The sequence below is a fragment of the Thermochaetoides thermophila genome (genome assembly GCF_000221225.1).
Source record: "Thermochaetoides thermophila DSM 1495 unplaced genomic scaffold scf7180000011806, whole genome shotgun sequence".
Taxonomy (NCBI): Eukaryota; Fungi; Ascomycota; class Sordariomycetes; order Sordariales; family Chaetomiaceae; genus Thermochaetoides; species Thermochaetoides thermophila.
This window is the reverse complement of record NW_006383023.1, coordinates 2715537-2737181: the sequence shown is the minus strand read 5'-3', so window position 1 is coordinate 2737181 and position 21645 is coordinate 2715537. Positions and strand designations below refer to the sequence as shown.

The window sequence follows — 21645 nt, the reverse complement described above, 5'->3', positions numbered from 1 at the left end:
CCTGGAAGTCACTGCTCGACAAAAGCAGAGCCAGATAGTTGCAATTTGTGTTTACTTCAACTTTTTAACCCTCGATTCTACCAACAGCATCTGGCTTGGACTTTTCCTGAGAGACAGTACGAGTAAGAGATTGCTGCCCATTGCGATTTAAATAGTGAGCAGGATAAGTTCCAGTTACATCAAACACCCAGATCTGCTCCTTAAGGCTGAAGGTATTACTTAATAAAATGATTGTTTTGCGGCCCGATAGCCATATCTTAGCACCCAGCATATTTGATCGTTATGATTTTCAAACCAAATGGTTAACATTCTTGCAGGCGCACTCCAAGGAGCCCAGGCCGTAGCTAGGGCACTGATCAAAGCTCTACGAACCGTGAGTTAACGTCCAGCTCCATGTCTGACCGGCTTCCCTCCGCTGCTGCCGGTCGTGCCACGGCGACCCGATCCCGGTGTAAGTCTGAATGAAGCCCTAGCCCCTCCAAAACTCCAACGTCCTTTTCTGGCGGGGCTCCTTGGACCCCTGTGTCATTTACTCAACTTGGATTCCTATCCCAGTATAGTTCCCCATCTTCTCTCTATCCCTCGTTTCTCCCGCATGCCTGGACAATAGAAACGGCCCTGGCAGAAATCATGTTGATAGCTGGTCATGATAGCTGCCAGTCTTTTCATTGAATTTGCCCTTCCGCAACATTTTCTAAGATTTGTCCCTTTCCACACCTCGCTGTTCGACGGAACCTTCTCGCTTGTGGAAGTTGTGGTTATTTCTCTCACCCATTTCCTCTCCCCACACTGTGTTTCTTGTTATTCGTTGTTCTCTCTTTTTTCATTTACCTTTTTACTGCTACACTTAACACTTGTCATTTCTTCTCAGTATTCTTCCCTTTTCACCAACCATGAGCTTCGCACCGGACACCTGCACCAGCCGGAGCCGGTGGGCCCTGGGCGAACTGGACCCGAACAAAGATCTCAACAACCCCTTTAGTCTTTGCAAGCGTGAGCCCATTGTGTATGCCCAGGAGAATGGATCACAATTCACCAAGGGCTTTGACTGGGCATCTATGACTGGGATGAAGTGATAGCACTAACTAACGAGATAAATGCGTCGTCAGCAGCATTGGTCAGGGACAACGGAGGTTCGAATGCAGATGTTACACCTATCGACATGGACGATGATGACTTCAGCCAAGAGGATGAGGGATCAGACGGCTTTGGTGAAACCCAGGGGAATGACGAAGAACGCCTCAGCGCCGGTGTACCCGAAAATTTCAGTGACGACATGGCCGAGATGACTGATGTAGCCGAAAACGAGGAACACATTGATGCCGGGGAAGACATGCATGATACTACATTTGATCCTGCCACAATGGGCCTCAAAGAAATCAACAATTTGGCGCACTTTGGTGTCAGTAGCCACAAGCCTGGAAACGGTGTGGCTGAATTGCTCAGCGAGGATCTAGACAAGTACTGGCAGTAAGTCTTCCCGATGGCCTGTTTGGCATTGGTTTCCCTGCTTATCAGAAGTCATCAGATCGGACGGCCAGCAGCCACACACGCTCACTATCCATTTTCTGCGCCGCGTCGAAATTCGTGCAATTCGCTTCTACGTAGATTACAGCCAGGACGAATCCTACACCCCAGCCCACGTTGTTTTCTTTGCTGGCACCGGACACCACGATCTGATACAGTTCGCAGAGCTTACCCTCTCAAACCCCATTGGATGGCAAGATGTCCCTATTGAGGGCTGTGGAGGGGGGCCAGATGGTAACTCCCTGTGTTGCTGGATTGTCCAAATGCACATAAAAGAAAACCACCAAAATGGCAAGGACACCCACATCCGCGGTATCAAGATATATGCTCTAGACGACAGCTCGTTGGGTGGCAGCTCACGTGCTCCTCATATGGCTGCTGTTGCTCAGCCGCCGATTCATCGACTGACCATGGAAAACGATGATAGCTTCCAGGAACTGCTGCAGGTTCTGGAGCGTTATCCAGACATACAATCCCGTGGCGGGGATCCTGGTTTCACCAATATCCCTGAGTTCATGCGTGATCCTGTCATTCGCTAACACCTATATTTGCTTCCCTCTGAAATGCTGTCAACCACAAGGCAACGGATGGTGCATTCTGTTTTGCTCACGGCTGGGGCGTTGAGTCATGGGTTGGGTGGATAGTTGGTTCGGGTGACATGATACCCCTTATGTTTGGAGATTTTTCCACTGTGGTTTCATTTATCCGAGATTCTGTTGGACTTGGATCGAGCTTCGAGTCGTTTGGTTTGCATCGTACAGCGGAAGGGGTGCCGATAACGAAGCCCCGCTAGTACGGCTCAACTGAACTGAATGAGCACCGATCCTTTTATCGAGGGGTAATATTCATTTCTAGATACAACATAGTTGGCAGACTATATATTTCATAACCGTCGGGTCTAAGATCCAGTCTACGGCAGAAATATGTCTTGGTTTGCAGATAGCATCTTAAAATGTCGGTGGCCTGCGTGCGGCGTTTCCTGCAAGATCCCCGATGACGTAATCAGGGGGACCAACCGAAACTTTGCCCCGCGCTATAATCATCCAGCTCTCTTCAGTGGTATCTCGAAGTCTCAGCATGCAAGCACCCATCCAATCGTTGTCAACATATTTGCGAGCATAATGACTTCGAATTGACAGAACAACCAAACATGCCTAGCCAACAGTCTGCGCCCACTCGCTCACTGATCGATTTCTTCTCTTGCGCACTCTCGTCATTTCAAAGCTCCGGCTCCAAATTTCAAGTGATATGCACTGCCGCGAGCTCTTTCCAGTACAGCGGGCCAGGGAAGGGATCCATAAGTCAAAAACTACTGATCGATGATCGCCAACAAGCGCCCACACCCGTTCCACCTCGGGTCCAACCACGAACTCTGATCGTGCTCGATTCTTCCTTCAACCCACCCACACGTGCACATATGCATATGGCGACGTCAACGATATATGATCTTATGGCCAAGGACCCCAGCAAAGCACTGAGCAATTCCCGGTTGCTTCTCTTGCTGTCAGTCAACAACGCTGACAAGGCCCCCAAACCGGCGGCGTTTGACAAGCGGCTGGCCATGATGTGGGCCTTTGCTTGGGATTTCCAACGGGCTATGCGACAGGAACAGCGGCGTGTTGACGGGACAGGGCCAACGTCGGGTGTTAGCATTGACGTCGATTTGGGTCTATGCACCTTACCGTATTTCCACGCCAAGAGCGCGGCCATTGCCGAGTCCACTTTCTACTCTGGAAAATATGGAGAGAAACACGATGAAGGCAAGGATAACACCGAAACTATGGAACAGATATTCCTTGTCGGCTACGATACGTTAATTCGCATTTTCAATCCTAAGTATTACGGTCCTGTTGAGACCATCGCCCAGCTTACCACGGTTGGTCAATCACCGATGCAGAAAGCACTTGGCCCGTTCTTTGCTCGGTCTAGGCTGCGAGTCACAATGCGGACGGATGACGAATGGGGAGGAATGGAAGAGCAAATCGCTTATGTAGAAGATCTCATGAAAGAAGATGGGCTGTTGCAGAAAGTTGGAGGGGCCAGGGACTGGGTCAACAGAATTGACATGGTTGAGGGTCTGAAGGCTGGTACCGATGTCATCAGTAGCACGTATGCGCGGGCAGCAGCAAAGTACCAAGATGCAAACAAGCTGGATTTAATGGTAACTCCTGAGGTAAGGTGGTGGATTGAACATGAGTCTTTATACCAAGAGTGAGCATCAAGTATATCATTCAGGGAACGGAACAGAGCTGCAGCCGTTAAACAACTTCGCCAGGAACCCTCCCACCGTTGGAGGTGCCAGCCATGTGTCGACAGCACCACCAGGGCCAGGCCAGCGCTCCTGTAAGAATCTACAGGTGCCTCATCGATTCAGTTAAAAGAAAACCCCTAGAAATAGATACAGAAGTTCTTTCTATACAATAGACAGTCATTTCTCTCCAGATTGCTTCTTTTTTTTATCTTGCTTGGTTCAAACAGACATTGCAGCTGTCGAAATTTTGGCGGTGTCTTGTGGCAGAAAAATTAGGACCCGCTGCTTGTGGGACAGAAAATCCTCAGCGAAAAACTCGGCCAGAAAAGTTTTCACGGGCTCCACTTGAAAGGTGGGCGCCTGCAAACCACAGATGTGCACAGGCCACATTTTCTGGCTATATAAGGACATGCTCCCTTCCAGATTTTAGGTTTCCTTTTTCCTTTTTTTTCCTCAAGCGACAATACTTCAGAGAATCATTTCTATAGTAGTTGTCCTCTCTTGTGTTTCCTAAAGGAGCCACAGATCCCACCCGGGTTGATGAACGAGATCCTCGGCGCCCAACAGTGAGGTCCATTTTTTACTCTCGCTCTACCTGCAAAGGTGGCGGTCGCGTGCCTCGTCTCGCGGCTGTATAGAGAGTGGCGATGATCTGTACCCCGGCTTTCCTGAGGTCTTGCCTTCGGGCGCTCAGGCGGGGTGGGTGTCGATGGAAGTCTGACCGGCCATTTTTTTCATTGCGCTCTCGGGATCTCCTCGGGACGCGAGGAAGACTGGATTGAATCACATGCTTTGGACAAGAGAGGACAGGCAATTCCAATTATAGCAATTTTTATTCCACGAGATCTTTTTTTTCACCGTCTTTGACTTTAAAGCTGTTATGTGTCCGACCATTACTGGAATAGTCAAAGTATAATCAGCGTCTTGTTGGCACCATATCCTACTGCATCCTGTCGGTTCAAACTGGTTTCTGCAGAATCTCCGGCCTGGCGCGTAATGGAATCATTTGCATCAGCTATGGATCAGTACAAATTCCCTGTTGGCATGTATGAAAGTGTCAATATATTTGTCACGACCCCAATTTCAAACAGGAACACCAATGTTCTGGGCTTACCTACAGATTGCTAATGAAAGGAGGGGAAATTAACTGCATGAGATATGCTGCATCACTGACCGTTATCTTTGTATAGGTGAAAATAACGTCGGTCTCCTGGAAAGTGCTCAGGTATGATCCTGATCATTCTCCTCTACCAGACTCTTGCCCTCAAATCCAGCTGCAACAATGCTAATACAGAGAGCTTTGGCTCCCAGATGCCACTCTGCCAGATCTTTTTGAGCCACTGAGTTATGCGGAGATCTCTTATATCCCCTTGGACATTGTTCGAGTGCTGCCACCAGGTGGGCATGTCAATGCAAGTACAAGAACACTGCCTGTCCCAAAGTGATATTTCCCACTACGGCCAAGCTCATGTGAATGTTTCTGAGTCTGGGAGTATCATCACGGAAGCTGTTGCTTTTAGATCCCAGAGAGTTTAAAGACGGTCAAGTGGTTACAATGACGCAGGTATTTACATTAACATCCTACAAAAGAGGATCATGGAAACATTTTGCATAGTACTGCCAAAACAGTCCCTTAACTTTCCAATGGCTTCTTTGCCCAGCCGATGGTCGGCGGGTTTCCGCCGTGAAACACCACAAAGGCCGCTTTCAGGGCCACATCGCCCCAGATATTGATTCCCAAAGAGCTGCTACTCTGGAGCCCGCCAAAGCAGGTTGAGGAGCCCGCTGTGACAGGAGCATAGCTGATGTATGACGAAGGAATGGTGATTCGTGCTTCGCCAATGCCAAACGTGAAGGACGGCAGCTTTGAGTTGCAGGGGAACACATAGCCGCCGTATGTGCGGCTGCTGGTAGCACCCTCCACTTGACGATAGTAGGCTGTGAGGATCGAGGGAGGCAAGTACACCAACGAAGTGCCCGTATCAGCAATACCGACAATAGACGTGGCGCTGAAGTTACCCGAACCAACAGCGTAGCCCGAGCTTGTAAATGTCCAATACCCGGGAGATGTGTTCACAGGTACATAGGTAATCTTCCCAGTGTACTTCTTTTCGTCAATGAAGCCGAAGTCGTATGTACCCTCTGTCCGGATGTGTTTTCAAGGTCAAGTGAGTTAGCCTTTGTGTTAAATTTCCCCAAAAATAGCAAAAATTGGCTTGGAGCACGCAAGAAAAGAACCTAGCATACCTGACTTCCATTTCAAGTCTGCGGTAAATACTGGCTCATCCATGTGCGGTTTTGCGTTATCAAAAAAGGTGAGCTGACTCTTGGGAACCACAGTATTTAACGTGCTGAACCCCAATCCAACAAGCCCATCGATGTTGGATTCGCGAGTGAATGATGTAGAGACTTGCAAGGCACATTGGACTGCCTGGTTCTCGACCGTCAACCCTCCCACTGTGAAGTTATCGACATAGACGTTGCCCCTAGATGCCGAGCCATCGCCATATGTGATGCTCCATGTGTGATCAGCCAGGAGCTTTGCCGTACTAGAGTTGGCAGGAACGTAGATGGTCTGGCCCCTGATCTGAGATGCGGGCAGATGGCTTGAGAACACCCAGAGGTCGGACGAGCCCGTGTCAAAGTCCAGGTGGAGGGTTTGGGGAGGAGTCCCAATGCTTACTGGAGTGACATATGCAATGTCGTAGTTTGGGTTAACAGGAATTGCGGCGGCACTGCCAGTGTCTCGCTTTCCCTCGGCTGCTGTATTGAGAGCATCCGTTTTGGCGACTGCCTCGATCAGGTAGTCAGGGGGTTGAACACCATACTTGAGGTAGGTCCGATAAATCGCACGGGCGCCATTGAAGCGGTAGTGTGGGTTTCGAACCTGCTGGAGTGAAGCCCGTCCCTTTCCCAGTACCGGGACATCTCCATGGTTGGTCTTGGTCGTACCAATCTTAGTGGGGGGTAGAGCTGAGACAAGCCCCGAGCCCACAATGATGGTAAGAAGAATGAGCTCCTTGATAACCACCATTGTAGTGTTTGTGTTAAAGATGCTTTATAGACAGCGGGCTGTTGGTGACAAAAATCAACGTCGATAGGAGATCTAGAGATATCAAAGCGATTATCGAAAAAAGAACAGGACGGTAGACAGGGAAGCAGCAGTCAATGCCCTCAGGCCCAGTACATCTTCCCTTCTCTTAACAAGCTTGAGAACGTCCGACGGGTTACAACCGCTTATCTATGCAAGTCCACCGACTGAGAGCGACGGAGGGACAATATCGCCGGGGATGGCGATACCGGGCCTAAGAAGCACGTCGAAGGGGTAGGATTCATGTTGGATGTTGGAGAAAGCATCCTTCACTGCTCACATTGGAGGAAATATGCGTATCGGCGGCGGATCATCGACCTTACTTGAGTTCCAAGCCGGCATGTTTGCATTGATTTGTCTTTACATTGCTGTCATTAGATGTTGCAAGGTTCGTCAGACTTGTGGCCACTTACACGAGACTTGAACTAGGCATGCAGGGCGAAAGCATCCCGTTCCAGTCCACTTGCTCTGTAGATTGCTGTGCCTTCGAGATCTTCCCCCTCCTTCACCCATGCTGCGTGGTGGGCACTTAAAGTGATTCTTTTCTAGTTGCCTATTCCGGAAGGCAGTTAGCTGCATTTTGGGTCCTTTGGGTGTTATGGATGGCATTGAGCAGAGTGGTTTGAGCATCAGGCATGCAAGATGTGGTTGTAGGGCACAGATGATGCAATATGGAATCCTCTGGCCTGGTAGGATCTCGGCAATTAAGAGCTCTGTGAGCGTTATCATTGCTTGTCCTGTGACATCAGCGCCGGCACTTTGGATCTTCAGGCGGATAACAATCGCATTTCTACCTACCTGCTAACATGGGCAAGTAGCCCGAGGGACAAGCCTTGAGGCGAGAAATGGATAGGTGTTGTCTATCTACGCGGGACGAGATCCTTTAGGCGGCTGATATTCCCCTGCTGTCGTAAGTCGTCAAAGCAACGTTAATATGTTTCAGTTCCGGCACTCAGCGCGGCAGTTCCTTCCCGGCAACCACCAATGTGCCGTTGCATTACGGCAGCACGGCATTTGCCAGTCATCCTATCATGGTAAGGTGGCGTCACACCCATCAACTTGGTGTAAAGTTGGTCCCGTACCTGCAACATCCTTGAGCTCTCCTTTCCCTGACGGTGCAAGCTGATGAAGGTGAGTGGAACCGGGGACGGTTGTCTGGGAGTGCATTTCGAGATAACGTGAGCTGCGATGATCGGTATGCCTCAAGTGCGGCATGGCTTTTGATGTTCAGGAGATGGATGGCCTTAGATGTCCGATTAGGCATCATCCCGACAACTTCCAAACTAGAGATAGGAAGGAAGGGGCTCAAGCACATTGCTACAACTTTAAGTCTCATATAAATCCGGATTTGTCAAGGACGGGGTAGAATCCTATGACCATTTGTTGTGATACAAAGATCTCCCGCAGGAATTTCAACCGCTGGTGAGCCATGTCATGTCATTCAAAGACGGAATCCTAGAGGATTGAAAGACATTCTCGATTATACACAATATGCTGTCAATGCGTACAATCACATACCACACACAGGTTTTCCTGTTTGCCGTATGAAAGAGGTATATATTATCAGTCGGAATGCTCTGAATAGCCCGGCATCTTATGTAGACAGGACGGACGGTAGACCCGAAACCTACGAGCAGAGGAGAGCCTCTCGTCTAGCCTTCTAGCACAACCCAGGCAACCTCCCTCCGAAAACCCCAAGCAAAAAGCGTTTGAGAATCATCTGATCATCCCGAGAAGACAAGAAAACACAAAACTTTGGTATCATCTATCAGTATATCTCTCCCACACCTGCCGCACTTGGGCCAGATACTCAGCCGCTGCGCGGGCGACCGACTCTGCATCATCTCCGGATACGACCGAAGGCCTCAGGGACGACAGGAACGAATTACTATTAGTACTGTATGTTCTGGAAGAGCGGGTACGGGCTTCGGGCCGGATACGTCGTTGCGCGCCCTACCGCGCAAATACCTTGACCACCCCATCGCCACCGCCGCTTACCACCCACCGGCCATCCTGACTCCAGACAACGGTGCAGATGCCTTCGCCGCGCATGACGCGATGGCTGGTGATTTCCTGGATGCAGGACCGCTTCTCGAGTGACCAGAACCTCAGTGAGGCGTCATGGCCGGCGCTGACGAGCTCACGACCGTCGGGGCTTAGTGAGAGACTCGAAATGGCCGCAGGATGCGCGACCATATTGTAGGTGCATTGGCCTGTAAGAATGAAAATTAGTCTTTCCCCAGATCCTATGCCAGGCAGCAACAATGACTGCGAGCAAGACTTACCGCTATTAGCGTCGAAAAACCTGATATAGTAGTCCTCATGGCCCGAAATGATGACTCCCTCGACCCCGGATCCAGCCATGGCACGGCTGCTCCCTGTCGGCCCGCCACCTGCACTGTCCTCTTCACTCATGCCCTGATGTGGCGTTTGGTCAAGCCCAACTGTGGTAGCGACGACTGCATTCACGCTTGTACCCATGGAACCGTCGTACGTCTCCAAGCTTGCCATGTTGCCAATCTCCTCCCCCGTGCGTGTGTCGTAGACAATGATGGCAGCATCGGTGTAGCTGACAACAAATGTCTCGCCATTCGGGCTCAGTGGGGTGATGCATGTGGGACTTGCTGTTGAGTTCTGGCGTAAGATAGTGTGAATGAGTGTATAATGGAACGGTGTAGTCGACGCCGTCGTAGGCTGAGGAGAGCTCGGAAAGGCAGAGCCAGAACTCATAGAATTGCCCCGAGTGCGACCTCCCGGCCGACGCCCTGTAGACGGCTGTGGCGAAGTAAGTTGGGGAGGAGCAGTCACGGCCCAGACCTTCACTGTACCATCCGCTGCGCCAGACACAAGCAGGATGCGATCCGGTGGGCCGTAAGTGCTGGATTGGCCGAAAATGGCACCAAGGGTCGTAGGAAGGATGCAAAGCGCCCAGACCGCGTCTGTGTGGCCGTCGATGGTAGCCTTAGGATCGACACGACCGCGTTCCCAGACCCGAATTGTGGCATCCTGGCCTCCGGAGAAGATCCAGCCATCACCCTGCGCGCGACCTCCTGTCAAAAAGTTGGGAGATGGCGACCAGGCAGCTAGAGAGAGCACAGAACCTGTGTGACCGCGGTGAGTGAAGTCGGCAGTAACGTCGAAATCTGAGCTTCCCGATCCCATGTGGCTGCCATGCCGATCTGGGATATGGAAGCGTTTGATCATGCCATCGTCGCCGCCCGTGCATATCTCGGGCTCTCCAGGACTGCCGCCGCCGGAGAAGATGACAGTCCGAATCGTATCGAGGTGGCCTCGCAAATGGAACTTGAGCTTGAAAGCAGTGCTCTCTGGCTTGGAGGAGAGAGGAAGGAGGGACAGGTCGTGCTCACTACTGCGTCTGCGCGATGAGCTCGAGTTCTTCCTGCGATGCGGTAGAGATCCGCGGCTGGGCGACTTGGGAATGCTGTCGGCTGCAGGGAAAACATCCGTATCTGGACGAGACGACACTTGTTGATGGGGTTGTGGAGCAGCTGTTTCCGGGAAGCTAGAGTCGTTGAAATCCCAACTGTCCGTCTCAGGGGCACGCTTGTCGGTAGCAGAGGCGGGGCCTTTCTCCTCTCCCCTACCGTGATGCTTGGTGAGCTGACTAGGCAGCTCGTGGAGAGGTTCCGGCATCGGCTTCCCGGGTGCAGGTGCCTGCATCTGCATCTGGGCTGCCCACTCAGCCGTAGTGCCGTAACTTGAAGAAGGATGCTCAGAATGACTACGTGTCATGGATACAGATTGAGGATCTTGGTGCTTGACATGGAAATTGCCAGGACCTGGCGGCGCAGGCGACTGGTTGGTTGGAATTGGTGCTGCCCTATTCTGGCCAAACTCACGAATATGGTTCTGCTGCGGCTGCATGTTCTGTTGCTGATAGTGCTGTTGCTGTTGTTGCTGCGGATCGAGGATTTGCTGACCGAAGCCTTCGGTTTCTCGGAAATCCTCGAGCACCGGCAGAGGAGGAGATCCTTTGGGGGGGGGCGGGTTCGCGGGCGTGATCATCAAGTAGGTAAACTCGGCCTGACACTGATCCAAGAACTCCTTGAGCTCCTTGCGCGAGGCCTCTTCATCTGCGAGGGCAGCTTCAAGAGAGGCAGGATCTGAGGTGCCAGTAGCAAGCTTTTCTGCAGAGGCTACATTGGCCAAACCGGTTAGTCTCACTTCCTTGCTCGTCTCCAGCGAATGAATAAAAACAAAAGGACTTGGACTCACGGCGTAACTTCTCCCGCAGTAGAACAGCACGATCAGGGTTGGGCTCCGGCTCAGGGGCCTTCCCAGACTTCAATAAGGCGGCCTGCTCCTTGACCTTCTTTTCAAGAATAGCGACATACTTCTTGAGTGCCCGCTGAGTCGCATCTGCCCTCCGTGCCTGGCCCTCAAGCTGGGCTATCCTGTGTTTCATCTCCTGCCTCTCGATTTCCCAGGCATTGCGCTCGCGCTCGTGGCGATGCCATTCCGACTGGAGAAAGCGCATAACACCTAGAAAGCACACATAGGCCGTCAGCGGAAACTCCCTGAGCGCAGGTGCATGACTGTCTAGACGGCAGAGGCCACGAACCCTGGAGAGTGTACTCGGTAGTCGGGGGATGGCTGGGATTGTTGCCGCCCATCATGCCGGTCTGATCGTGTGCACCAGCGCCCATCCCGCTTGCTCCATTGGTGCCCATGGCAGTAACCAAGGGCAAGGTGTATGATATTGTAAGAAAAGCCGGACGGCGTCTCGATTAATCCATAGACGAGGGCCGACAAGCAGCAGCGTCGAGGTCGGGCTGTGGGGACCAGTGGAAGGCCCCGTACCTGTAGGGGGTATGGAGCTTCTTCTGCGACGGTAAGCAAGGGTTGGATGTTTTCTGAAGCAAGTCGTTGCTTGTTGACAGTCTACAATGGATCGAGATGGATGAATCGGGAGGTTTGCAGCGTGGTGTCGCGTGTCGATCGACGCAGGAAGTCTTTGTCAAAAAATTTCAGCTTCCCTTGCCCTTCCAAATCAGCCATGCACTGACGCAGCAGGGCGGCAACGTTGGACTTTTTGCGCTGTGGTGATGGTGGCTGGCCACAGGCCATTGGTTGGCCATTTGCTGGAGTGGACGGGCCAAGCCCGTTTGCCCAATAACAGCCCCACGTCTAGGCAAGCAGCTCCTAAACCCCACAAAGTCTTGGCGCGGCTGTTGAATCACAGGTTGTCATCCCACCGTGAGGCTGCAAGGCATCAACGTTCCAAGGGCTTCAAGCTTCTTTGGACGCACAGGTCAGCCAATCAAGAACTGTTTAGCTTCTTCCCCATCCCTTGGTGGATCGCAGACCCGGGCGTACTGTGGGACACAAGACAAACCGAGCCAAACACAGGGGGAGTTTTGGCTTTTGGTCAGTAAGGTACCTGGCTCTTGGGAGGGACCAGAAGACACAAGCTATTATCTGGCCACTTTGTTTCAGACAACTGAGATACACAGGTGCAGTTGGTTCACGCAGATTGTTGCGATAATCTAGCTGGTAGGCCTAAGAATCTGCACGGTATTCATTAAGGTTTCTTAAGAATGATCTTGGTAGGCAAGGATGGGTATACTATAGACGACGTGAAGCAACAAGATGAAATCTTGGCAACAGATCTGGGTCTTACGGCCATCATAGCTCGAGCTCTTCAACCTCCATGCCGCAGCTCACGCACTTCTTCACTGTCATGCCATCTTCGTTCTCTACCGCCCGGCCCCATTCATGGACGTGCCTCTCTCTTCCACCAATTGCGTCTCCAAACTTGGCTGGCCTACTTCCACCTTCGCCTGCGCCAGCCATTGCATTGTTTCGCCTGAATGCCTCTGTCCTGGTTTTCCGTTTCAAATCTAGCAGCTTCTCTTTGAACTTGGCCTCCTTGCGTCTCTTCTTTTCTGCCTCTCGCCTCTCAAACTCTGCATCTAGCGCCTCGGCCGAACCCCATTTGTGATTGAAGGCGTAGTCCTCGACCTGGTAGCGTAGAAAGAGCATCATGTCGTGCCAGTGAGACTTATGTGGGTTCGGCTTGGATAGATGAGGGAGCAATTCCTGATCTTTGAGTTCAGCTATCATGGATCGGTTAGCCTCAGGTCACAGTTTGCCCCGTCTCCTTAAAGTGGTAGAACACAACTCACGATCCGTTAAAAGGTAATCCTCCTTGCACTCTGTCTTGGTGAGCAAACTGTACTTCTCCGGATACTTTTCCTTGCATGGATTGCAGACGGCACAGCGGAACACTTCTTCCCAGACAAAATCGATCTCGACACTACCGCATTCTCGACACCTTTTCCGTGTCGTTGGGTCGGCCAGGACGCTCAGTCCAGGTTCAAACGGGCCAGCCTTGTTCTTTTCCAACTTTTTCCGCACTTGAAGCCGCTCCCACTCAGTAGCCGATATATGTGCTGGCTTCTGTTCGGCTGTTGAAGAGTTGGCGCTGGTGCCTGTTGACATGCTTTTGTTCCAAGGGTCGTCCTCTACGCTGAGAAAGCCACCCTTTGTGTCTGTCATGGCACTGAAGTTATAGTCGACGTATTTACTGAACTTGCGCGAGACTGGCGGGAGAGCGCCATCTTTGGATGCTGTATTTCGGGCATCGCGGTTGGTAGCAGGTACTTCACTCCGTGATATTAACGAATACGGCCGCTTCCTTGTGTTGGATTTGATTGGCGTTTGGGAATCGCTTGTTGCGCTTGATACAGAGTTTAACTGCGACTGGAGACAGGGTGCGGATGACCGATGCTCGACTTCTGTCTGGCTACGAAGGGCTTTGGCACGAAGACGAGATTCTTCCTGCAACGGCAAACCGTTACTAACAAGTTACTGAAGGGGGATGCACAACGACTTCCGGGAGAAGCAGCGCAACAATAGACATAACTCACGATACGGCGTGTGTCCTCTGGAGTAGGAGACGGCTGGCGTTGGAAAGATGCACTCGCATCTTCTGGTGGGGGAGGACTCTGTGGTCGATCCATTGCCACGTTTTTACGGCCCAAGTCTATGCGATTGGTCGCCCAATGAAGCAACGGTGAGTATGGTTTGCGAAAGTCCTCAGGATTTTCGCGCGTGTATCAAACCTAACAAATGTCGAAGGCGTTGAGAGTTTGTATGAGGCCGACAAGGTTGAGAAAGCGACGCAGTAAACACAGGGGGCAGGGGTCACTGTGCTGAAGTGGTGACGCCAATCGGCAAACGGTGCCTACCTACCGAGAGATGGGGCCTTGGGACCCTGGACTGGACCCATCAAGTGATCAGTGGTTCAACGAAGAGTAGGCGCGACAGCAACCGCCACCTCTCTCGCAGACAGATGCAGACGATCGCCCGATGCTAGAGACAACAGCAGATAAATAATATCAATTACGCTTATATTTGCTATTGTGTATATATTGCCCCTGCTGTTTGAAACCGTGGTTCTTTGCCCTGCCAGTAATCTATACGCCAGCCTCTATTACGGTGAAGTCCCCCTAATGAGAAAGCCTGGTTATGCCGTAGAATAACTCGCACCAAAAGCTGAGGCAGCCCAAACAATTTATCCAGCCTCCATTGGACTTGTTACTCCTCCTTAACGCCGCCACGGCCAGCGCGCTCGGCAGCTTCAACGGCTTTTTTGTCGGCTTGCACAGACTGGCCAAAAAGGCCACCCAGGAGGCCACCCGGCTGCTTGAAGGGACGCTTGAGATCTCCCGTGGCAGGCATGCCCCAGAGATGGATCTTGGCCATGTTGGACTCGAGAGCACCCTTGAGGGGAATAATGCTCTGGATAAGAAGCGGGTTGGTGTACTTGAGGTACAGGTGCATGAATGCCATCATGCCGATGCCAAAGAGCTGGCTCTTAATGAGGATCTTGACCTGCTCAACATCGTAGGCATGGACGGTGGTCGTGACAAGCTTGCCTTCCTCACTCGAGCCTGGGGGGGCAGGCTCAATATACTTGAGGGTGGTCATGTCTGGACATGCAATTACGGTTAGCCATAACATTTAAAAACAACGCAGGGAGAATCCACAGCACAGTTCGCGCGCATATTGCGCGCAGACTATGAGAGTGCAATTGGCCCTGTAATGGCAGAGATGCGTACCCTTTTTCTTGTCCACGACAGATTTGATGTAGAGCGAGATGCACAGGATGATCAGGTTGCTGGCCAGGTAGGCGGCGCGGCACATGTTGAGCACATTCGGGTCATCGAAGGGAATCTTCTTTGAAACCTGCATCATACCAAAGATGATGATCAGGTTCGTTCTGGAGAGCAATCATGTCAGCACTCGGTAGCCCAATTCCATGCATCGTGGTCGGACGACGACCGGAAACTCGCGCAGATCTTTGCTTACATTTGGGGGCTGAGAGCCATTGTGACTGAATTTGCGATTCTGGTCGTGAATCGGGGAAGACAGAAGGTTTCTGAAGGTGCGCGACCGCTGTGCGATGAGCAGTACACAATAGTTGGTGCTGGTGGTGAGAACGTGAAGCGGAAGGTCGAGATCAGGGGCAATCGGCCAGATTTCAAGACAGCCCGGAAAACTCGTCCGAAGACGGACTCATGTCGGTCAAACGCAGGCCAAAAACTCGCGGCGTGGCGTGGGACTGGCCGTTCGGCCCCACTCTTGCTGCATGGCAGGTTTTGCTGACGTTCCCCCTTGAGGCAGGTTGCACCATTTTCCACAGCACTTGGGGATCGCCCGTTGGCTGACGGCACTCGATCGTGGTAGATTTGACAGGGCTCCCCTGCTAACGGCATAGGCCGACCTCAACTTCCACAGCCTTCTGCATTCCATTGGGGTCTCCGATGACCTGGAAAGGCCACGATCGCCTTAACACATCGCCTGTCAGCCTGCCACATCCAGTCGGGCTCCACGTGAGGATCGCGTCGGACGAGCGCTTTGGTGGTCTCAGCTTGCAGCTTCGTTGCTTCGGCGCAGGGACGAGAGTATGTCATTGACAATCGGTAAAGAACCCGAACAAATGCGATCTGCTTTGCATCCCTTATTTCTATCGCAACAGTGGTCTGCAGCCTCGCCCATTGTTCTCAAACAGATCTATCAGGTTCAAGGGCTTAGCAAAGCCATTGAGTCGTCGCATAAATGAGAATATCACCTTCAGGCCTGCAATTCTTTGAGCCAATCCAACCTCCCCTGAACGTCCTTGGCAGTTCTGTTGGGCATCATCTTCCACCTGCCCAACTAAGCATCCAAGTATGTATACAGAGCATCAAACAGGGTATAAGGTGTCTTCCGTCTTCTCTTCATTGCTCCGTATAAGGCAAAAGATGCCTGCCTACAATTCATTTATCATGCTTTGGTGTCCGTGGACGACGGATAGGCCCCCATACGCCAAAGAGTCTGATAATGCAGTTTTCCCGTAGCCCATTGGAACCTGTTGACTGACATGTTTGCTGTGTCTTCTGCCATCTGCTGGGCTGTGAGTGGTGACCAAACCAAGTACGATTCTTGTTTTTATCAGTCATGTCTAAATGGCACAGCTGTGTGTAATTGTTTTGCTTCCTTGACAGCCTCCTTTATTTCAAGTGGTAGCCCTCCATATCCGACTTGGCCAAATTGCTGTCTTCAGTTCATGACAGCAAAAAACAGAGGAATGCAGGGCATCTAGAGTCGACAACAGCAGAGTTTACACAACTTTCTAACTAACACATCGTTAAGCCATTCTTCTCTCCCGATGTTATTCATAATTCGCGTACGGGCTCTCGTCATTGGATCAAGTGTCCAGCTGCTGTCACGAACTCCAATTCTGTTTTTCTGGTGGCGTAAAGTTGTTCCTTCCTTCCTGACGGGAATTAACGATTAAAGTCCGGTTCCTTGCTGGTAGCGCTAAACCGAGGCAGGAGGGAAGAGGAAAACAATGATCATGCAAAAGTATTATATCACGGACTTCACAAAGAAGCCCGCTTCAGATGCATCGCGTTCCGTGTCTGTTCCTCAACAGTCACAAGTTACAGACACTGGTTAAGACATTGCTTGACTCTTGTCCTAGAACTTATGATCAACCGCAAGGCTGACTTTGCAGAGATGTCAGCGACACGTTGCAATTCATTCGAATTAATAACTGAGACGCTTCTTACCAAATCGAGGTCAAGATGATACTGCTATTTATTTATGTTTGAGCATGCTTCGTCTAGTGGTTCACTTACAAACCTTTGTGGTCCTCAGCTATGGTCATCCTATGGCCATCAGTTGACCCCTATTCTGGCAGAAATCCTCTCGATAAACTCAATCCCTCCAACATTTACTGAGGTTTTATCGAAGGAGTTGTGGAAGTTGTACTTTTTTTTCCCGAGTCTACACTCGAACCTTCCTGGTGGTCTCAAATGAGGGCCGATGGAGTGGTCGTAATTTTCAGGCGGAGAGGGTATGACTTCGGCAGATTGTTCATTCGAGAGTATGCAACGCTCGAGGTCTTAGAGCTGGTAGTTTCCTCAAAATCAGGACTGCATTAAAAACATCCCCTAAGTTCTAATGCCGACATCGAGAGTTTGACTGGGAAGTCGGCCCAATTTTATCGTCAGCGGACGAGATGAACAAGGCAGCATGTGAAATTGCAATCTCACGCTCAGCTCCTGTCAAGATGCTCCTGTTGCACAAAAGAAACCCAGTGACCCCCTCTTGGACCAGCTGATATCCCATTCGGAGCCATTGTACCGAAGTGTTGCAATGGCCAAGCCCAATGACCCACGCTGAAAAGCCCGAGTCGCCATGGGCTACGCAAAAAGCCCCTCCATGGATGACGCCAGCTCAAAAACGAATGTTAAGCCATCAACAACGGTTTGCGGGGGTTACATAATGCACCCCACAACTACTCATGTGCTCTGAGCCCCTAATGCTTGATGTAATTATATGGGGAACGGGCGCTACCCGAAAGCCGGGCTAGCTGCCGGCACTAGAATAAACATTCGTTTGGGTCAAATCCCCCGCTTGTTCCAAGTGGTGCGGGTGACATTCTCATTTTAACCGGCCGGGACAAGGCGGCAGCGATGTTAGGTGAACCCAGGATTAGCAAGTTTGGGCGTTCCAGGGCAACGAGGCATCTTACCAGGACTGGTAATTCGGCACCTTCGCGGAAGATGCTTGATCTGGGGAAGATGGGGCCGCAACCGATGGGACATGAGCAGAGGGCTATAAAGCTGAGGTTATACCGACGACAGCTAGAAAGAGACATGGGAATCAGAGTTAGCATCATCATTATCTCCTCAGCCCTGTGACTCTTAAACCCTGCAAGTCAACCATTACCATGCTGGCAACGGCATTCCTCCTGCTCGGCGCTGCCCTCAACGGCGTCACTGCTCACTATACATTTCCCAGAGTCCAGAACGGCTTCGACTGGCAGTATGTCCGCCGAGCAGACAACTTTCAGAGCAACGGCTTCGTCGCCGATGTCAACTCACAACAGATCCGCTGTTTCCAAAACATCCATTCCCCGGCACAGGCTACCCTCAATGTCACAGCCGGCTCTACAGTGACATACTACTCGAACCAGGCCATCTTCCATCCTGGTCCCATGTCCTTCTACATGGCCCGGGTGCCCGATGGCCAGGATATCAACTCGTGGAAGGGCGAAGGAGCAGTCTGGTTCAAGATCTATCACGAGCAGCCTACCTTTGGTTCTTCTCTGAAGTGGTCTAGCGAGGGTATGAATCCAGAATATCAAAAGGTTGTGCAGAAAGACATGTTCTAACGCAAATACTCCAACCCACAGGCAAGAGCGCTTTCCCTGTCACCATCCCCAGGTGTATCCGGCCCGGATACTATCTGCTCCGCGCTGAGCATATTGCTCTGCACAGCGCCAGCACCCCGGGTGGTGCCCAGTTCTACATTTCGTGTGCTCAGCTGGCTGTCACTGGCGGCGGCAGCACTGATCCTCCGAACAAGGTCTCCTTCCCAGGTGCTTATAAGGCGAATGACCCCGGTATCCAGATCAACATCTACTACCCTGTTCCGACATCTTATAAGAACCCTGGTCCGAGTGTCTTCAGCTGCTAGGTGCCCTTTCTGGGTTGGGTGACTAGATTGGGGGTTTGGGAGGAGCAGTACATGAAGGAGTAAAAGATGAGCTGTACATAGGCATCTTTTCATCACATATGCTGTTCAATGCATACTGTTTATGTGCTTCTTCAGATTTGTGTTGCTAATTATCTATTCTTTTCCTCTAAAACTTAGATGCATACGGGACCGTAAACACCACCATCCCCTCCAGCAACCCAAGCGGAGAGTACCTGCTGAGAGTCGAGCATATGGCTTCGCAGCTCAACAAGACACGGGTTATAGTTCCTGCTCCCAGATTCAGATCACTAGCGGAGGAGTTGGAAATCCTAGTCCATTGGTGGCCCCGGCTGGCGCTTATAAAAATAATGATCCTAGCATCTTGGTCAACCTATACAGTCTGCAAAGGCCTGAGACATCCCAATTTACGGGGCCGGCTGTTTAGAAGGGTTTGACATGAGCCGTCATTGAAATTTATTTCCAGAGGATGAGGATAAGGGATATAGCACGTCAGTGGCCAGATATGGAGCAGAACTTGAATGATTGACGGATTTTCTCTACTGAGCTATGTCGTGATCAATGTTCAGAGTTGCATCAACCATTGCAGGATACAGTCAAAGCCCCCCGTTCTTGCCATAAAATTTGAGGCAGCATTTCCACTCGTTTGACCGCAGGTTCTGAAGCTTGCTATCCATTCCATGTGTCTCAAGTGAACAACATATGATACCAAAAAGGCGCTCGAAACAGTGGAACTAGTGCAGTGGGTTTTTGGAGAATCTCTAGTATTTGTTGTACTTTCAACTCTAACATGAAAAAGATATAAACCTTCCTATACTCTCTAAGTTCCTGTCCGGAACGCGAAGGCTTCTAGCTCAACTCTGCAGTGGTGATGTCACAAGTCTTCACAGTATGTTGCTGATTTCTTTAAACAGGAACCAATGAAAAACAGACGGCTACATGTCCTGCCCGCTTTATGGCCCTAGAACGAAGTCCCTGGGTCAAGCATTCCGATTTCTTTCCCCTCACATGTGTGGAATCACATCCCCAAGTATCATCGTCGTTGCTGCTGCACCTGCGGTGCGGGGACCGGCGCAAACGCCCCTGGCGGTGCAGGAGGGAACATGTTCGTGGCAGCCTGAAGCCCCGAGATGCGAGATTCGGATATCGGCTGAGTTACGAACTCCGGCTCAGAGTGGCTAAAGCTGCTGTCACTAGAGCTGCTGCCTGATGATGAGCTTGAGCTGGAGGAAGATCCTGATGAAGATGATGAGGAGCTCTTGGCAACTGTCGCGCCGAAGAAAGATCGTGCAAAATGGAAGACGGCGACGAAGATGAGAATTGTGAAGACGATGTAGGCGATGATTATGAGGGCGAGGGTGTCGTTGTTTTTCATTCCGAGATTATTTAGCTGATTCTTTATCCTCCCCGCGCAAACTTAACGACCGAAGGTCAGGAGAGAGGGTGATGGTAGGACTGGACCGGACAGCTTGAGATCAGTTCTTTGGACGCTTGCTGAACTAACAGGAAAGAGTAGGCCAGACATACATGATAGAGAGCTAAAGCAAACGGAATTCTATCTTAAGCAAACATGTATCCAGCATCAAGATTAAGCCCATCCACAATAACCACCAACACTGTTATTTTTGAGACGCCGTTGAACCACAACATCAAGCCCGGTATCACGAACGCGCACAGAAATGGTTTCTTGCCTTTCTGTGTGACAATACCGCGGCAGCTTGGTTTCTCAAATAGAGAGTGCAACATGGAGGGTGCGAAATTATAGGCCCGGTTAGTTGCATCTGTACACTTATATCGTTTGCAGACGCTAAGACTAGATGCCTTCTAGCGTGGATAGTGGTGTGGTGGTGAGGAGGGGTTGAATCTATACCCGAGGTGCCCTGACTATGAGGAAATGTATGTGGTAAAAAGCCCCTCCAAATGCAAACCCGGATGCCGTTGAAGATCTAGGATGGAGGGCTAGCACTCAGCTGTTAGACACCAGGGCCGTCTGGTCGTTTTTCATTACTGGGGTGGCTGATGGCAGTAGCATATGGCTCCCAGAATACACAGGCAATAGCTATAGCGTGCTGAAGTCAAGTCAAAGCCTTTCCAAAGTCACCTTGCGGCTGGCAACTCTCGGCAACATTCTCCATGGCACAGGCAGCTGTACCATACTGGCAAAAGGTTATTATCCCATTGTCGGATGTGTTACCAGGGTTTAACTGACCAGGAGAAGACAACACTTCAGTGACATATCAAGGTCGCCTATCAACATGTAGAAGCGAAAGCTCACTCTCTGTCACATGGACACGGCAGTCCAAGGAAAGGGATGTCCCCGACTGCCAACACAAGGGACACCAGGGACAGGATGATTGTGAGCGGCAAAAATACGTGGTTGATTTCGGAAGATGTCTAGAGCCGGATGACCGAAGAGAATGAGCCATATGGCCGAGGCATGATGAGGATTCTATAGAGGAGGCTGCCCGGTCATGATAGACTTCTCTTGGTTCCTCTTCTCCCTGACACAAGGACACTGAGGGCAAAGAAAGATTATTACACGTAGTAATTGACTTCGCTGTGCACTCCACATTGTCAGTGGCCATCATCTAACCCATTTGACCTATTGTCGATCCCTGTCTGCACCAGATCAAGTCACCCGTTACACTCTCAACCGTGCACACTTGGTACAAACCAGGCCCAAATATCGCAAAAGACTCCCGATACAGCCTCAGCATGATCTCCAACCCGGATTAACCTCATCGCTACGGCAAAGCATCGTAGC

The 21645-nt window shown here is 51.0% G+C and overlaps 8 protein-coding genes across 8 annotated transcripts; 3 read left to right on the top strand and 5 right to left on the bottom strand.

Annotated features, from left to right (window-relative positions):
• Positions 1–893: 893 nt before the first annotated feature.
• Positions 894–2066, top strand: CTHT_0007590 (anaphase promoting complex subunit 10-like protein; the record flags this gene model as incomplete). The annotated part of the gene is made up of 3 exons (XM_006691227.1): positions 894–993; positions 1110–1470; positions 1529–2066. The coding sequence occupies 3 exons, from the start codon at positions 894–896 to the stop codon at positions 2064–2066; spliced, it is 999 nt and encodes a 332-aa protein (XP_006691290.1).
• Positions 2067–2944: 878 nt separating this feature from the next.
• CTHT_0007580 (uncharacterized protein) lies at positions 2945–3742 on the top strand (the record flags this gene model as incomplete). Its single annotated transcript, XM_006691226.1, has 1 exon — positions 2945–3742. The coding sequence occupies one exon, from the start codon at positions 2945–2947 to the stop codon at positions 3740–3742; it is 798 nt and encodes a 265-aa protein (XP_006691289.1).
• A 1669-nt stretch (positions 3743–5411) lies between these two features.
• Positions 5412–6812, bottom strand: CTHT_0007570 (aspartic-type endopeptidase-like protein; the record flags this gene model as incomplete). Its single annotated transcript, XM_006691225.1, has 2 exons — positions 5412–5920; positions 6026–6812. 2 exons carry the CDS (start codon positions 6810–6812, stop codon positions 5412–5414), a joined length of 1296 nt encoding a protein of 431 aa, XP_006691288.1.
• A 2010-nt stretch (positions 6813–8822) lies between these two features.
• CTHT_0007560 (uncharacterized protein) lies at positions 8823–11560 on the bottom strand (the record flags this gene model as incomplete). Its single annotated transcript, XM_006691224.1, has 4 exons — positions 8823–9082; positions 9155–11026; positions 11106–11372; positions 11452–11560. 4 exons carry the CDS (start codon positions 11558–11560, stop codon positions 8823–8825), a joined length of 2508 nt encoding a protein of 835 aa, XP_006691287.1.
• A 955-nt stretch (positions 11561–12515) lies between these two features.
• Positions 12516–13388, bottom strand: CTHT_0007550 (DNA repair protein rad14-like protein; the record flags this gene model as incomplete). The annotated part of the gene is made up of 2 exons (XM_006691223.1): positions 12516–12946; positions 13016–13388. The coding sequence occupies 2 exons, from the start codon at positions 13386–13388 to the stop codon at positions 12516–12518; spliced, it is 804 nt and encodes a 267-aa protein (XP_006691286.1).
• A 1041-nt stretch (positions 13389–14429) lies between these two features.
• On the bottom strand, positions 14430–15223 carry CTHT_0007540 (putative inorganic phosphate transporter protein; the record flags this gene model as incomplete). Its single annotated transcript, XM_006691222.1, has 3 exons — positions 14430–14824; positions 14954–15114; positions 15204–15223. 3 exons carry the CDS (start codon positions 15221–15223, stop codon positions 14430–14432), a joined length of 576 nt encoding a protein of 191 aa, XP_006691285.1.
• A 2891-nt stretch (positions 15224–18114) lies between these two features.
• Positions 18115–18863, top strand: CTHT_0007530 (uncharacterized protein; the record flags this gene model as incomplete). The annotated part of the gene is made up of 2 exons (XM_006691221.1): positions 18115–18511; positions 18580–18863. 2 exons carry the CDS (start codon positions 18115–18117, stop codon positions 18861–18863), a joined length of 681 nt encoding a protein of 226 aa, XP_006691284.1.
• Positions 18864–19914: 1051 nt separating this feature from the next.
• Positions 19915–20256, bottom strand: CTHT_0007520 (uncharacterized protein; the record flags this gene model as incomplete). The annotated part of the gene is made up of 1 exon (XM_006691220.1): positions 19915–20256. One exon carries the CDS (start codon positions 20254–20256, stop codon positions 19915–19917), a length of 342 nt encoding a protein of 113 aa, XP_006691283.1.
• Between the last annotated feature and the right edge of the window lie 1389 nt (positions 20257–21645).